This window comes from Rousettus aegyptiacus, unplaced genomic scaffold (assembly GCF_014176215.1).
Source record: "Rousettus aegyptiacus isolate mRouAeg1 unplaced genomic scaffold, mRouAeg1.p scaffold_m13_p_16, whole genome shotgun sequence".
NCBI classification, from domain to species: Eukaryota; Metazoa; Chordata; class Mammalia; order Chiroptera; family Pteropodidae; genus Rousettus; species Rousettus aegyptiacus.
Genome location: NW_023416291.1, coordinates 36,891,023 through 36,908,906, shown reverse-complemented (window position 1 = coordinate 36,908,906; position 17,884 = coordinate 36,891,023). Strand labels below are relative to the sequence as shown.

Sequence of the window (17,884 nt, the reverse complement as noted above, 5' to 3'; positions counted from 1 at the left end):
AGCAAAAAAAAGTCATAAAATATTTTTTAATTAAAAAATACGACTCGCAAACAAAATGTTGAGCAAAATAAGGCAGGCACAAAAAAATACACATTGTAAAATTCCATTTACATGAAGTTCGAAACTGGCAAAACATAATCGATGCTGTTAGAATTCTAGAGAGTGAGGAGGAATTGTGAACGTAATTAGGCACAAAGGAAGTTACTATGTGGCTGGACATGTTCTAATTTGGTGCGATTCATTATTAAAAGGAATATATTTAGTTTGCATAAAATTCATTGAACATTTGATGTAACACTTTCCCATATGTATGTTGCGCTAAAAAAAACTAAGTTAAAAAACACCACAAACCCTTCTCACACTCTCCAATACTAGGCTCTTGATTTTCCTCCCAGTCTTCCTGTATGAGACATGGATGTAATGTGTGGAGGTACAGCAGCTATTCTGTGACCACGAGGACAAAAAGCACACTTTGGGAATGGTGGCACAGAAATAAATAAAAGAGAACTAGTTCCTTAACAATATCATGAAGCTGTCAGAGTGGCCCTGAACTCCCTCCCGAACTCTACACCTGTGAGGTGCAAATAAATGGTTTTAATTTGTTGAAGCCTTTATTGTGGCAGGACTTTCTGTTACTTGCAGCTTAATGCCATTCCTAACTCAACATACTGTGTTAGAATTTTTCTAACATGTCACACCAATAAAAGAACTGCATAGAGATCAAAAATGTTATATTCCATGTGTATTTTGTAATAAACATAACCATTATCTTGTATCTGTAGTTTTGATAATTGCTGCACATAAGAAATGCCTTGACAAATTAGAAGTCCTCTAGGAGATAATCATTAAAATAGAGGGGAAAAAATGCCATGAGGAGATGAAATGAAGAATTTCGAGATTTTTTTTTTGACATAAGTAAATCCTTATTGACCATAAAACCTGTCTTCCACTGAAAAGGAAGTTGGCATAGGCACTTGCAACATCACATGCTGCCATCCCTGCTGGTTATCTTGTAGTCTCCAAAGATTCTCACCTCTCCTCAACCCTTATATTCAGGATATTCACAATGCAACTTATACAGCAACTGTCTCTGTTCTTTCAAATTACAGATGTCTCTGCTGTATCTGCATTTCAAGTGCCACCTGCTTCCAGCAGAACCCCTGAGGACTCCTGCCACCAACAAATAAAGTACCAGATTGAAATCATTATGAAGATGTTAAGTGCAGGTCAATAAGAGAAAAGCAATATTTATACGAGAATGTCAAAAAAGATGGCATGGGGACAGCAACAGTTCTCTAGCTCTCTTAATGAGTTAATTCCCTGGACTTGAAGTATCTAGAAGGAAAAGTTTTATTTATGTATATATGTATGTATGTATGTATGTATGTATGTGTTTATGTATTTATGTATGTATGTATGTATGTATGTATGTATTTATTTATGTATTTTTTCAGCCTAGAATTGGTAAACTGGAGGCAAGGGGCATGGAGGGCTTGATGCTCTAGAGCATTATTTCCACAGCTGCTAATTAAACATATTTTCACTCACTCTTTTTTTCTCTTTAAGATCATTCAGCTGTTGTGGGTAGATGTAGAAATAAAACTTTACCAAACTGAAATTTACAGAAGTGATAGACTGACTACAGACATGGCCCACTTCTCTACCTTTGTCTTGTCGCCATGTGACTGTGAAGTTCCTCCCCAATCAGGAGGTAGACTATATTTCTCCACCTTTAAATTTGGGCTGGACTTAGATTTTATTATTTGTTTGGGCCAAGGAAAATGGTAGACGCGAAAGTGTGCTTTACCACGTCTCGGTGCATTTCTACTGGTCTCACTAGGAATTCTTGCCATATGAACAGATCCAGGTGGGCTTTCTAGAGTTGGAGAGGATGTGGAGACAGAGCTCATTTATTCCAGCCAAGGTCTCTCTAGATCAATCACAATAGCTGAGCCCCTAATATACAAGAAAGCCCAGCCAATGTCAGCTGAGACACCCCAAATGACTCATAAGTGACTACATACTCATGAAGGGACCAGCAGAGAAAAGAACACTTTCCCACTATAGAAACCCATTATAGCAATAGGTAACTGATGCAATAGTCAAAGCAAACAGAACTGAGGGAAATAATAAAAATCTGCTACTTCTTACTTGTGGCATTTGTACTGATTTTAGAGCACAGCATTCACAGTTGTCAAATTTATTTCAGATAACTGTATAAAAGTGGCTCCAGTGAAGTTCCCTTCTAGGGATTCAGGAGAGGGTAGAAGGACATGCATGTTGGTGCAAGATAATTTGCGATCCTTATGCACATGACTGGGCAGGATTTTATTTTGTTTATATCATTTTTATTTTTATCTTTATTTTTATTTATTTTTTTAGGTGAGGCAACCCTTAGTTGACCTCACAGATTGAAAAGATCTTGTCAGCTGACAATCCCTTATTTTTAGTTTTTATACATACAGCATCTGGTCTTCCTAGGTGGTCTCCCATCCAGGTAACAACCAGGCCTGACCCTGCTTAGCTTCTGAGATCAGACGGAAATGAGCTTTCTGAGGTTGGCATCGCCGTAGACAGGATTTTAACTACTGTGTGATTCATCCTTTGATCATGAAGATTGAAGATATTCCTGAGTATAAAGGGAATATATATAATGGATGATATTTATATTGTTTATTCACTCCCTCTTTGGTGGTTATGAAAAAAATTAGAGAAAGGGAGTTATTTAATTTAGAGTACTAGACGCAGTCATGTTTGTAGACAGCATTTGGAAGTTTTAAAGCAGAAACAGAAAAGTAGTTAAGTAAAAAATAAACACATAAAACACTCAAAGTATTTCTTCACCCCAGTAAATAAGGACCCTTACACATGGCCATTGTATTCTACACTTCAGTGAGTAGATGTGCAGCATGAAACTATTTTTGCATAGTAATACAATGTATGACTGTTTTTGCTTGATCGTATTTAAAGTCATCTCTGATTCTAACCGTATTAGGTCAGTCTATTTATTAACATTTATATTTCTGTGTAGACTTTCCTTAGAAACATGTATTTGATAGTCAGGTTTTTTTCTGGTGATTATGGTAGGCATGCAAACACATAGCTGAATAAGAGAATGAAGAGTATACAACCAAGGGAACAGCTATAAAACATACTAGCATGTTAAAGTCTACATTATCAGAAAGAGCAGTGAAGGTAGTGCTGTAGACAATAATGATGAATATATAAGTGAAACTACGGTCTTAGATTTTCCTTTACAATAGAATTATATGAATGATCTTAGTAGCCAAGTGTGGTTTTGTCCATAGGAGTAGTACGATTGATGACTTCTTTTGGTAAAACAACAGAAAAATTACTTGGGATGATATATGTCTTAATAAATTATGCTAAGAAATTCACATTAACACATGAGATAAATGAGAATTTTCAAATACTTATGGTCCAAAGATTAGATTGATTTGTGTCAGAATTTTTGGTCCTGAGGGTTTCAATCCTGAATTCATGGGCACTTCTTCAGCGTAGTACAGTTGGCCCTTGAAAGCTTACTTGCCAAGGAATCTTTTCAGAGCCCCCTTTATGTCTTTGTTCCTCAGACTATAGATGAAGGGGTTCAGCATGGGTGTGACCACAGTGTACATCACGGAGGCTGTGGCACTCGAGCGTGAACTGTGGGTAGCAGCAGAGCTGAAGTACACTCCTAAGCTTGTACAATAAAATAAGGAGACAACTGAGAGATGAGATGCACACGTGGAAAATGCTTTATACTTCCCCTGAGCTGATGACATTCTCCGTATGGAGGACACTATCTTAGAGTAAGAGTAAAGGATACCAGCAAAAGGAACAACACCCAGAATCCCAGCTGAAAAATACATTACTATGTTATTAAGAAAGGTGTCAGAACAGGCAAGTCGTACCACTTGACTGAGTTCACAGAAAAATTGGGGGATTTCCAAGTCTGTACAGAAGGACAGTTGTAAAGCCATTAAGCTCTCTAACAAGGAATTCAGGACACTCATGATCCAGGATACTAGCATCAGCAGTCCACAGAGCTGGGGGTTCATGATGACTGTGTAGTGCAGGGGGTGACAGATGGCCACAAAGCGGTCATAGGCCATCACGGTCAGAATAAAGTCATCCAGCACCACAAAGAGTATATAAAAATACATCTGTGTGATGCAGCTTTCATAGGCTATCACTTTGCTCTGTGTTTGAATGTTCACCAGCATCTTTGGAACAGTGGTGGAGGTGAAACAGACGTCTATCAAGGACAGGTTGGAGAGGAAGAAGTACATGGGTGTGTGGAGGTGGGGGTCTGAGCTGATGGCCAGGATGATGAGCAGGTTTCCAAACACAGTGATCAGGTACATGGAGAGGAAAAGCCCAAATATGAGGGGCAGCAGTTTTGGTTCCTCAGACAATCCCAGAAGAAGAAATTCTGATTTTTGTGTATCATTCCCTATTTCCATGTGTTTGAAGTGACTACAAGTGAAGAGAAATAAGTAAATAAATAAGTTTCACATACACAAGCATCAGTAACCAAGGATAAAGGCCGCATTCATATTTTAGAATCAAGAAAATAATTTCCACATTTGCTGTATGACCTAGTCCCCATTAATGATCTCCAGTGCCATTTAGAATTTCCTTCTCTACCATCAACCTGTTTTTCTAACATAATGCATATTGCTGTTTTATTGAGAATATCTTCCATGCATTTGAGGAATATATATTAAATATAGACCATGGTCCAGGTTCTGTTCAGAGTATGGGATGCTGAAAAACAAGTCTCTAAAATCTAAAGTTGAAGAAAGAATATAATTAAATAAAAAATAATATAATGTACCAATGGTGCAGAGGCTATAGAAAAAGAAATCACATATAACAGAGAGAGTGGATAGAGGGTGTTATTTTTTAGAGTTCAGCCAAGACCTGCCGACAAGGTGACCCTTTAACAGACATCTCAGAAAGACTATGTGGGAAGCACGATTTTATCTCGGGAAGTGTTCGCCTGGCAGAAGGAACTGCCAGTGCAAGTCCCTAAGGAAGATGATTGTCTTAGAAAATCAGGGCTCAAAATGAGTCAGTGTGTTAATGAATGAGGCAGAGCATGATGAGAGCTGATGTCAGAATGCTGAAGAACAGGGAGCTTGCCTATTGCCGTTGAAACTTCAAGTCACAGGGAATTCCTCATCCACACTATGTAAATCTTGCACTTATTAATCTGGTTGTGAAGGTATCCCAGAATTGAAAAGAAACTCCTCTCTAGTATCTTCCCTTGATAGAGTTATGGCTAATCTATTGTAAGTCACCTTGGAATATCAGAGTCCAGGTACCTCTCCTCTGAGAACTGCTTTCAGTTCACAAGACACACACACACAGATGTTCACACACAACACAGCACACCATGGCCTCCTCATCTGTGTTGTTACCATGTCCTTCTCATCCCTCCTACACTCTTTAGGCTATGTGTAGATGCAACTCAAGCTGTTCCTTTCAAGCATCTTTTCCAAAAAGAATTGAAATAGTACCTAAGTATTCTTATCGTAAGCCATCCATGGGAAAATACGCTTGGGGTTCCCTATTGGTATGTCTCTTTTCTGCCCTGTATTTAAAGAAACATAAGCAACATGTTAAATAAACATAGAGGGAGAGAGAAGAAAAATTAGACTTGAAGAAGAAAAAAGATCTAGTAAGCTCAGGCGGTCCCTGAGATGATGAGGAAGAAAAATTTTCATTGAATTCTGGAAGCATTCCAACCCTGATTATACACCCTTGAAGCCAAGCAAAATAATAAAGGAGAAAAAAACAATAAATTTGTCCATGTGACAAAAGCGGCAATAAACATACGGTTTGAAACACCTTACTGTTGAATACCCCAAATGAAAACTGATGAATAAATAAATAAATAAACAAATTAATGATTCGCAAAAGGAAATATTCAAAAAACAACCAAGGTTGGATATTTTCAATATCGAGCAATGGAAGACTAGTTTTTCTTGTGCCTATTCTGTATTTATTTGACCAGTTGGTTTTTATGTGGTGGGTAATAGATGAGGCGAGGTCCTTTGTCGGTGCTTCTTTGAGGCATTTTTTCTTTGTTTTTCTTGGACTTTGGGTCTTGATCTCATTTTTGACAAATCTAGTGGGCAAGTCTAATTCTGTTCTGGCCTTCATCAAACATGCAAGGTCTTCCCAGGCCACACTCTATAAGTCCCGCATACATCTGACAATTTCATCCTTTTACACTGAGGAAATTTTTTCATATTGATTTAAGCCTGAGCACATTATGTCATGCAAACATTTATTTCATTGCAGTCTGACTTCACCATCATAATGCAAGGCCCAAACAAGCAGGGCTTCACTGGTTTTGTCACCTTTGTATTTTCATAAATGTATGTGAATATATGTGCATTTATATGGAAACACATTTAGTAAAGGTGAAGTTACGAAATGAAATGAATGGCAGGAAGAATGAAACCAGACTAAAGAGAGTGATTTCAAATGAACCGTATTAAAGAAAACTGAGCAGAGTATCAAAAACTAATGGAAACAGAGGTTATTATGCTGAGTGAAATAAGTCAGAGCGAGAAAGATAAATACCATAAGATTTCACTTATATGCAGAATCTAAGGGACAAAAAGAACAAACTAATAAAAAACAGACTCACAAATATAGAAGTCAATCTGGTGATGGTCAGAGAGGAGGTGGGTTGGAGGCTGGGAGAAAGGGGTGAAGGGTTAAAGAAGTACAAATTAGTAGCTGATAGCTGGTCACGGAGATGGGGAGCATGGCATAGGGGATGTAGTCAGCAGTAATGTAATGGCTAGGTGTAGAGCCAGAAGAGAGAAAGAGCAATCAGGGGCATCATTACATAAAATATATAAATGTCTAACCAATGTACTGTATACCTGAAACTAATAATAAAATAAGATAAAAACAAACAAACAAACAAAATACAAAAGAGCAATAATTTAATGATATCAACATGGGTTAGTAATTAAGTTGGCAAAGGCATAGATATAGAAGAAAATATATAACGTTCCCAGAAATTACGGCACACGGCAAATGCTCGGTTATTATTTGTTAAATGAATCAGTAATTAGGTCTCAGTATATAAGTACATTTAACACATGGTTAGAGTGCATTTTAATATATTCAAGAAGACTGAATTGTTGAATAACGGCTGGCAAAATAAATATTGATCTGGAAGAAAATGAAGTCGATCCCCTATCTCAGTCACACTACAAATAATCAGAGGGATTACCTTCTCAGTGTAAGAGCAGCCAATGCCTTTTAGGTGAACAGATGGAAGATTGTATATTAATACCTTCAGGTGAGCCAAACCATTTTAACCAAAAGTAAAAAGAGAGACATGTTTAACTAAATAAAATTTAAAATTTTGTATGGCCAAACATCTCCCAAGATTTAATTGAGAAATCATAATTTTTAAAAATTCACTTGAAAGACTCATAATAAAAGAAGAACAAGCATATAATATGTGGGCATGTAATAATGCTTAAAAAGGGAAGGAAACATATGAATCTTCGATTGAACTTGGAAATAGTTCAGAAAACAACAAAAAATTTCTTTCACACCCATCAGCTTGGGAAACACTTTAAGGAGCTGTCACATTAATTGGGGTTGAAACTTTTCAACACATAACAAAGGGGTACTTTAATTTTTCTGTAAGAATTGTAAAGTGTTACAACATTGACAAAATAATCTTGGGACGCTATAAATATTAAAAGTACACATGTTCTTTAACTCACGGTTTCTCAATCTCTGCACTACTGATGTTCTGGACAAGATCATTGTCTGTGGTGGGGTCTCCTGTGCATTGTAGGATAATTTAGAGCATCTCTAGACTCTACTAACACCTCCCGAGTGACAGCCAAAAATGCCTCGGAATATTGATCCATGTCCCCTGAGGGAGCAACATCGCCTCTGGTGGAGAACCAGAGTTCTAGCATAATGATCTCAAAATATTTTTGTATTATTCTCATAAGAGCAAAGTACTGAGAAAGTATATAAAGCTTTCAAAGTGTGTATAGCATAGCCGTACCATGAACTATTATGTAGACATGAAAATGATGGAATGGCCTCATACTTGTTGATTAGGGGGAAGATCATGAGGTATTACTGAGTAAGAAGGAAGAAAGGAGACATAGAAAAATGACTGCACGAACACATAAAGAGATTTTCTGATAGGCACAGGGTGCTATTCATGCATTTGTATAAAAGCATGTGAATATATGTGCATAACATAGGAAGAGAAGTTTTAAAAGAAACTAAGAACTTATGGAATAAAGATCATCGGTAGGAATGAAATCAGGTTAAGTATAGTGGTTACAAAGTAACTGTATGAAAAAAAATTAAGTGAGAATCAAAGTAACTTATATGAGACATCAAATAATCACTTAAAAATGTCAACATGGTCACTAATTCCAGATTAAATTTGTCCTTTCAAAAATATTACAAAGACTTGAAAATGACAGGATATTATAGAAGGGCTTTGAAAATTGGGGAGAAAGCAGTATCTAAGTTAAAATTTCTTCTTATATAGAAATATATGGATTCAAATATGCTTATTGAAGGTAAAGTGATCTTTGGTCAAATATAAAGAAAATATTTTCCAGAGGACAGTATAAGATGATGCAACTTTTAGAAATAAATGCAATTGAAAAGGCCAAAAGGAAAAATAAGGAATAACAGCGATGTGAGAACAGGCTGTCAATATGTACAAAGTGTGATTTATTTACAGAAAGGATTTGCAAGTGAAGTAACAACTGAATTATTTCAGTAAGAAGAGTAAAACATAGAAAAGGAATGGAGAGAAAATGATATGACTGAATGATAGATTTGAGCCTACACCGTTAATAAGTAATCACAATTCCTCACATGCACACATAAAAGGACTCAATGACAAACAAGAATCTTCGTGAAAAAAATCCTCCAATTCTTTGTCGAAAAGAATGCAACTAAAAACAGGAATAAAAACTCTCTGACCCCACTGTACAAATGCAAGAACTTGTACAGACAATGTGCAACAGAGAAAACAAATGAAAAACCCACAACTAGATTCAGACCACGGATAATAAAATAATTGCAAAGCTAATCTAGTTAGCAAATCTCTTTTTATTTATCAAGTAAATTCTTTTTCATGTGAATACCCAGAGTGAAAGAAGATACTGTGAAATGTGTGTCTCATGCACTACTGCTGCAAGTCGATATTTGCAAGCAATATATTGGATCTGGATCTTTCTTGTCAATATGGAACATAGTCGAATATGCCCCATCATAAAAATATAAAGAACTGCCCTCATTCGCTGGACATCCCTCCACACCCAATTCTCTATTTTTCTACTTCTTTTAATTGCAAAACTCATCGGATATGTTCTACTTCTCCGTGAAACATTTTTTGCCTCCTATTGCCACCTCTACTTGGGCTTCCATCAATTAATTGTCAACAATTACCTATGTGTTACTGAGTTCAATGCTGACTTCTCTTTGTAGCATCACGAACAAATAATTAAGTAGTTAATCAGGCAAGCAAAAATCATAGAGATCTCTAGGCTCCGGGCCAGCCTGATGGCTGTCAAGTGACCTCAGGTAAATATGATTGACTTTGATTCTTTCTGACTCTTTCCTGCTGTACCTATAGGACTCTCAGACTTACCTGACTAGTAACTCTGAGGGGAAGGTCTCCGTGTGAAAGCCTAACCTCCTGGGTGGCTGATGATGGAGACTGAAGCACTCTCCCCAGACAAGACAATAGGAAGTGGTCAAGCATTGGTCTCCCAGATAAACTTAGGACTCCCAAAGCAACACCCTGGTTTCATCCAGCCCAAGGTCTCACATGCTGAGGGACTGGAGATGAGGAGATATTTACAGCTCCCTGTGTCTGCTCATTAGGTACATTTCCATCTTGTTACTCCAACCTCTAAGCTTATGATTTCCCTGTGGATCTGGATAGAAGGGGAAGTTTTCCTGGAGGTTCTGCATTCTCAAAAGACCAGCTCAGAAGTCAAGAGAATCAAGTATTTATTAGTTCTTCCTCATGAAGTCTGCCGGCATCCAGAGGACTAGCCCCCTAGCATCTTATTCCAACCCTGATTTAAAATGTTTTCCAAATTGAAGACTGAGAATCCAGTATGGATTAGGAACGTCGAATCTCCAAAATACAGACTTGTAGTAGAGACACAACCCATGATGTCTGTAGAAAATTGTTACTTTTCTTTTCAACAAGGGGGAGCACTGAATTCTTTTGGTATACACTTTCGGTTTACACACTGGGTTTCATAACACACTTGTCAAGACAACTTGGAATTCCATACTCATATCACAAGTTAAGAGATGTCATTTAGTCCCTCACTATGAAATATTTGTTAATTATAAGAAGTATGTTTAGATTGTTTTGCATTATAATCTAAGCTTGGAATAGAAAAGAAAATAGATTCTTCCCTGTGGCCTCCAGAAGAAACAGAGCCCTGTAAGCATTTTGATTTTAGCCAAAATGAGACCTATTTCTTGTTTCTGACCTCAGGAATTATAAGAGCATATAAGTGCTTGTTTTAAATTGCTAGTGTGATAACTTTACATTAGCATTAAGAACTGAATACAGACATTGAAATAGTTTTCAACTGTAGTCAACATTCAATATTATATTAGTTTCAGGGGTAAAGCATAGTGGTTAGACATTCATATAACTTATAAAGTTACCCCTTCCCCCCTTATAAGTTTAGTACCACTTAGCCAACACAATTTTCTTCAGGAAACTGAGATTCAGTGTCTCAGTTCATTCATTTAGCCTCCCCTGGGTAAGGGAATTTCGTGTTCTAATCCCACCCTAATAAAGTAGAAGAAATTTATAATCGGTTTGGAGATATTCAGCTTCTTTAGCTGGTAGAGAATTTCTCATTGTATAAATGTAAACGTGCTTCAGATTTTGATTCCTCTGCAGCATTGAAATAGTGATAGTAATTCATCATTTAAATTTCTGCCTAACATCTACTTTAAATTTTTGTGTCTAAATTTCTACATCTTTTAATTTCATGTCAATTCAAACAGGCATTCTTTTTCACTCTGTCCTCTTTGACTTTCTGTCGTTTCCCTTCAACATAAAGAATGAAACTGGGAGTCTGAGTTTGTGTACGTGTATGTATTTGAGTATTTTTATTTGAAAGAAAAATATATACGATCAAACACAGATATACATATACACCATTTTACTTTTGAACATTTTCTTTGTACAACAAAATGTGCATGCACATTTAATTTATTTCTTGTGACTCTTGTCTGAAGTCATATTTACTATCTTACATTACCTTAAAAGATAAGGAAATTGAAGGTCAGGTATGTTAAATGTATAACAGTACATTAAAAAGCATTAAAGTTTATTGTGTACTTGACTTATACACAAATGCAAACATGAAGTATAGACTGAAATTTTTGTATAGCTTTTTTTATTCATCGACTTGTACATTTTATTTATATGCAGTTCATATTTTGTAATTACATTCCAATAAATTACTTAGAAGGAAAAAACTAGCAGTGCATGGATCAGAGTAGGACCTAGAGCACAAGTAGCTGATTCATACTGAGAAATAGTAGGAGATATCTCTTCTACCTGGGTAAAAAGAGAAATGTCATAAATGGATATGGAGACAGTAGAAGTTAAAGCAATTCACATTTGGTATTTTTTTAAAATAAGAGATAAAACTAAATAGGGAAATAGAGTAAAGCGATATTGCTTCAAGGGAGAACGTACCATGGCCACACACAACATCATGAGTGGGCCTTAGAAACACATGTAAAGACTCACAGCTGACTACAGATTTATAAGGAGACCAGCAGAGTTCAGAACAACCCTCCCTCATGTAATCTCACTTGGTAATAAAGGCATTACATTAAATAATTTGCTTTTAGGATAGTTTGTTATGCAGCAATAGCTAAACGATACAATAATCAAAGCGAACAGAAGTGAGGATAATTATAATAATCTGCTACTGGTTATTGTTGGCATCCGTTCTCATTTTTGAAGACAACATTCACGGTTACTGTGTTATTTCAGTGTATTTCAGACAACTGTATTTCAAGCTCTCTTTGGTGTTCATTTCCAGGTAACCAGGAGAGGGCAAAAGGACACACATGTGTGTATAAGAAAACTGGTGGTCAATTCACATGACTGGACAGGAATGCAAGCTCTCTCTTGAGTCATTCTTTGGTCATAAAAGATGAATAAAATCCTGAGTATAATGGAGATATATAATGGGCGATACCGATGACAATTGTTCACCATCCCTTCTGTGCTATGGAAAATTTAGAAGAGGAAATCCATTTTTTTTACAGTAATGAAAAGTCATGTTATCTGCAGCATCGAAAGTTTTCAAGCAGAAACATAAAGATAATTCAATAAAATGTAGAAAAACATGAACCAATCTTTAAGAATGTGTATAAATGCCATTTACACATGGGCACCATTCCTCCGTACACCAATGAATAGAAGTATAACACGAAGAATAAATATAGAAGTACAATGTGCGATTTAAAATTTTGCTTCATCATATACAAATCATCTGTGATTTTAAGGTGGTATGAGATCAGTCTGTTTATTACAATTTACCTTTCAGTGAAGACTCTTCTTGGAGACATGTATTTGATAATCATTTTGCCAGTGCCATTGTGGTCTCTAAGCTAAAGGAGAACACAATCCTCGTGAGGAAAATAAAACCCAGTGACCATCTACAAAACACACTAGTATGTTATAGTCTATGTTTGCAGTTCAGATAGTGATATAGAAAGGATGGTGAGACATAAAAGTGAAAAACAGTGGTCTCAGAGTTTCCTCTCTTATAAAATTATATAAATTGCCTTGGTCATCAAGTATAGGTTCCCCCCCACCCCATTTGAGTAGTACTGCTCATGATGATTCTTTTAGGAAAACAAAAAGAATTATTTGGTACTGTATATGCAGTTTGAGAAAAATTATTCCTAAATCAATCCATGTTGTCTCATTAGGTAAACAAGAATTTCCAACTATTTCAAATCCACGGTTAATAAATTTGGGAAAGTAGGAAAATAAAGAGGAAAGTTTTTGGGTACCAGAGAGAGCGAAAAGCTTAATGAATTGAGTTACATAAATTGAACAGAAGAGATGAAGTTAAAGAAATAGAAATTCCAGGAAATATATAGAAAGAGCAAGTCCTACTTTGTAGTCTGAAAATAATCACATTATCTGACTCTGAACCTTTGAGCTCTGCGATCATGGGCACTTCTTCGGTCTTAGGACAATTGGCCCTTTTGTAGGTTCCTTCACAAAGAATGCTTTTAGAGCTTGTTTGATGTCTTTATTCCTCAGACTATAGATGAAGGGATTCAGCATGGGTGTGACCACGGTGTACATCACCGAGGCTGTGGCACTCGAGTGTGTGCTGTGGGTAGCAGCAGAGCTGAGGTACACACCCAGCATAGTACAATAAAATAAAGAGACAACCGAGAGGTGAGATGCACAAGAAGAAAATGCTTTATACTTCCCCTGAGCTGATGAGATTCCACGTATGCATGAAACAATCTTGGAATATGAGTAAAGGATCCCAGCAAAAGGACCACCACCAAGCAGGAGAGCTGCAAAATACATCACCACGTTATTAAGAAAGGTGTCGGAACAGGCAAGTTGGACCATCTGATTGAGTTCACAGAAAAAGTGTGGGATTTCCAAGTTTGTACAGAAGGACAGTCGCAGTGCCATTAAGCTCTGTAACAAGGAATTCAGGATACACATGATCCAGGACACCAGAACCAGCAGTCCACAGAGTCGGGGGTTCATGATGACTATGTAGTGCAAGGGGTGACAGATGGCCACATAGCGGTCATAGGCCATCACAGTCAGGAGAAAGACATCTAACACTGCAAAAAGTGTAAAAAAATACATCTGGGTGATGCAGGCTTTATAGGTGCTGACTTTGCTCTGTGTCTGGATGTTCAGCAGCATCTTTGGGACGGTGGTGGTGGTGAAACAGATGTCCACCAAGGACAGGTTACAGAGGAAGAAATACATGGGCGTGTGGAGGTGGGAGTCTGAGCTGACGACCAGGATGATGAGTAAGTTTCCAAACACAGTGATCAGGTACATGGAGAGGAAAAGCCCAAATATCAGAAGCTGCAATTCTGGTTTCTCTGAAAATCCCAGAAGAAGAAATTCTGAAATTTGTGTAAGATTCCCTGGTTCCATGTGGTGGAGGTGACTACCAGAATAGATGAAAATAACATGACTAATTTTCACACAAACTTATATTACTTACATATGTGAAATGCTACAATACATATTTTTCTGTCAAGATGTTAATTTTAATACTTTCTATATGGATATGGTCCCTTTCAGGGATCCCCAGTGCCACCTGTGATAGGGTTGACCATGTTTTAGGCACTGTGTAGGCTGTGGATTGTGTTCTCCTTTAGCTTCTGAGGAACAAAAGTTTCTACAGTTCAGTGATGGAGAAAGAATATAGGAGCTAATAATAAAATTATAAATTATTTTAGATGGTGACAAATGATATAAAGAAAAAGAAAGCAGATCTAAAGGAGACAGTGATTAGGCATAGTATTTTTCATGGGTATATAGGTAAAATCTTCAAACAAGGTGACATTTTAACAGACACCTCAAGTAAATGAGAAAGGAAAAGTTTTCAGATGTCCTAATTAAATTGTAGTAGGGCCAGAGAGTGAGGGAAATGGACAATAGTAGTTAGCCATCGAATAGTTGGGGTCTACCTAAAAAAAAACTGCTCACATTCCTGAATGTACATTGGAGCTTTGAACCAACCACTGGATGCCACTGCATCCTGCATGTGCATGAACTTTCGAGACTGTTGCATGTAAACAATCAAAAGTTGTCAACATTTCTTCCTTATAGATTGTCCTAGAACTGTCCCCATTTCACTTTCCCAAGCCTCCTTATCTGTAGCTCATGTAAATTCTTTCAAAACAATTTACATCTTTCTCCTCTAAAACATTATGTATAAAAGAGTTTGTGAACTTTAAGACAGTGGGCACGTTTGTTTTTTTCTACCTAGCCCTGATGCCGGTGGTTTAGACTTCATGGCCCTGGATCCAGTCTTTTTTTTTGGCTAGAATTTGGCTAGTAAACCTTTTCTTTTAGAAAAGCTTTTTACCCCGATATTTTTTTTAAGTTTAACATTAGACTAGAAGGAAGATGCAAGATTTTATGGAGAAGTGTGTGCCTGGCAGAGGGACTGGACTGTGCAAAGGCCCTGAGGAAGGTGCTTGTTTCAAATGTTCAAATCAAAAAAAGTAAAGCCAGTTTGCAAGGTGAACGAATGTGAGGGAGAGTGATGAGAGATGGTGTTAGACAAGTTGAGGAGTGAAGTGGCCTCTCTGATACTGCTGAAACCTCAGGCACAGGGACTTTCTGGTCCATACTACCTCTTGCATTTTATTGCTCTTATTGCAAAGAAGTCCCATGCATGGAAACAGATCCCTCCTTAGTACTTTCTCTTGACTGAGTTCTGGCCCCTGTAACTGCACGAGTTACCTGGAATATATGATCCCTAGTCCCCCTGTTCTGAGGAACACACACGCACACGTGTGCGCACACACAGCATACCATAGCCTCCTGCATTATGTTATTTCCATTTCGTCTTAGCCTCAGCTATACTGATTGTGCTAGTAAGGCTACAACCTTTGCTGGCCAGATCAGTGTTCTTTCTCCCTTGTCTACTATAGAAAGAGTTCCCAGCAATTCCAATTCTTAAGCTTCCCATAGACAAACTTGAGGTCCAAACTGGGATGGCCATTTTCGCTCTGTATTTAATAAAATATAAAAAAAAATCTGGTCAATAAAGATAAAGGAGAGCAAGAGAGTAGAAGGAAGAATGAAATGGATAGGGATGAATAGAGATTCTGTAAGCATAAGAAGTCCTTAAGAGACAGCAAGGAAGAACTATTTTTTTGATTCTGGCGGCTTTCTAACCCCAATTACATTCACTTGATGTCCAGAAAAATAATAAAAGAACAAAAATAAATTTGTTCAAAAGACCAAAGAGGTGTTATCTATATAGTGTCAAACATTTTACAGATTATACGCCCAAGAGAACATGAGCAAAGTGATGAAGCAACACTTGACAAAAGAAAACACATTAAGTATCATGGAAGTTGGACATTTTTAGTATCGAGCAGTAGAAGACTTGTTTTTCCTGTACCTATTTCATAGTTATTTTACCACTTTGTTCTTATGTGGTCCAAGAGAGCATGAGGTTAGCCCCTTTCTCCCTTTTCCTATGTGACATCTTTTCCGTGTTTTTCTAGGGTTTTGATCTTTTTTGTGACAAACCCAAATCGGCACAACTAATTCTGGTCTAGCCTTCATCCAATATGCAAAAATCTCCCCAGACCAAGCTTTGTAAATCCCACTCACACCATAACGTTCTGTTTTTATTACCGAATACCTTTCTTCACATGGTTCTGCCTGAGGACATTATTTCAAACACAAAATGATTTCACTGTTCTTCGTCCTTGCTGTTATACTGTATGATCTAAGAGAGCAAGGACTTTACCCACTCTGTTCACTTTTGGATTTTTCACAAAGGTGTATAAATATATGTGCACTTATATAGAAGAAAATCTACAGGTATGAAAAGTGATAAAATGAAAAGAATGACGAGATAATGAAGCCAGGTTAAAACGAGTAGTTCCAAAACACCTGCAGAAAGCAAAATTAAACAGAGACTTAAATACTAAGTGAAAGATTTAGAAACAATAATTGAATGTTATCAACATGGATTCATAATTAAATTGTCAAAGACCTGAACATAAAAGAATGTAATAGATAGTTCAGTGTCCCCTGGGGGACAAAATCACCCCTGATTAGAATCACGGTTTGGATTTAATAATTTCAACATATTTTTCTAGCATTGACATAATAGCAATTTAATGATAAAGAATATGGAAGGGCATCAAAAGTGTGAGTAGCAGTCATCCTGTGTACTATTATGTAACCACTGAATTAATACATTAACTAATTAATCAAGCAAACAAACACATCAATCTCTTGCTTCTGCTAAGTTAAATTGGCTCTGAGTTGACAACGGATAAATGGTCTTGGCTTCCATTCTCAATGATCCTCTCTTCTAGGGATACCTGGATGGGAACTCTGAGAGGAACGTCATTGTGGAGGAATCTAAATTGCTCCCTGGATGGTTGATTATGGAGATCGAGCTCTGTTCCACAACAAGACAGCAGAAAGAAGTGAGGTATCAGGCTCCCAGCCAGAGTGAGGACTCCAAACATACAAACAAAAGAACAACAACAAAACAACAGCAACAACAACAACAACAACAGAAAAACCAAAACCATGCCCCTTTCAGTCCCAGGTTATACACTTTGAGAGCCTGGATATGAGATGTTTGCAACTCCCCGCATCTGCTTGTTAGACACATTTCTGTCTTGTTATTCTCACCTGTAAGCACATGATTCCTGTGTGGGAAAATGGTCTGGACAGAAAAGAAATTTTTCTTAATGATTCTCTGTTCCCAAGAAACTAGGTTACAAGTCAAATTCATCTCTTTTTTAATTCTTCTCCATGAATTTCCTCCCTTCCAGATCTCTAAATCTCCTAGCACCTTCCCTCAACTTTGAGTTAAGTTTCCTCCATGTCTAAGACTAGATCCTTTGACTCTTCAAAGCACTGATTTGTGGTGGAAACACAGCCCCTAATATCTCCAGAAATGTTCTGTTCCCCTTTTCAACAGGAGGACAACTGATTCTTGTGGTAATAAACCACGAGCACCACATGCATAGGCTTTATAACACTTTTGCCATAACAGTCAGGAATTTCATACTTACAACACAAGTTCAACTTTGTCATTTAGTC

At 37.1% G+C, this 17,884-nt stretch overlaps 2 protein-coding genes across 3 annotated transcripts; both read right to left on the bottom strand.

Moving 5' to 3' along the window:
- Positions 1–3,542: 3,542 nt before the first annotated feature.
- Positions 3,543–4,466, bottom strand: LOC107507276 (olfactory receptor-like protein OLF4). The gene has a single exon (XM_016138315.2). It carries the CDS (start codon positions 4,464–4,466, stop codon positions 3,543–3,545), a length of 924 nt encoding a protein of 307 aa, XP_015993801.2.
- Positions 4,467–11,472: 7,006 nt separating this feature from the next.
- LOC107511377 (olfactory receptor-like protein OLF4) lies at positions 11,473–14,233 on the bottom strand. 2 transcript variants are annotated; one of them, XM_036234344.1, is made up of 2 exons: positions 13,323–14,233; positions 11,473–11,586 (listed from the first exon to the last, which is right to left on the bottom strand). In XM_036234344.1, exons 1-2 carry the CDS (start codon positions 14,225–14,227, stop codon positions 11,496–11,498), a joined length of 996 nt encoding a protein of 331 aa, XP_036090237.1. In that variant the 5' UTR covers positions 14,228–14,233; the 3' UTR covers positions 11,473–11,495. The 2 variants fall into 2 exon arrangements, with proteins under 2 accessions (XP_036090237.1, XP_036090238.1); XM_036234345.1 differs by lacking the exon at positions 11,473–11,586 and having other exon boundaries at positions 13,259–14,233.
- Between the last annotated feature and the right edge of the window lie 3,651 nt (positions 14,234–17,884).

Bases quoted from the DNA above. Each gene is read 5' to 3' on its own strand.
- LOC107507276 (XM_016138315.2), bottom strand. From the start codon at position 4,466: ATGGAAATAGGGAATGATACACAAAAATCAGAATTTCTTCTTCTGGGA.
- LOC107511377 (XM_036234344.1), bottom strand. From the start codon at position 14,227: ATGGAACCAGGGAATCTTACACAAATTTCAGAATTTCTTCTTCTGGGA. The intron at 11,587-13,322 runs AGCATTCTTTGT...CTCAGTATGAAT, and splicing joins GACATCAAACAAGCTCTAAA to CAGCTACTTGTGCTCTAGGT.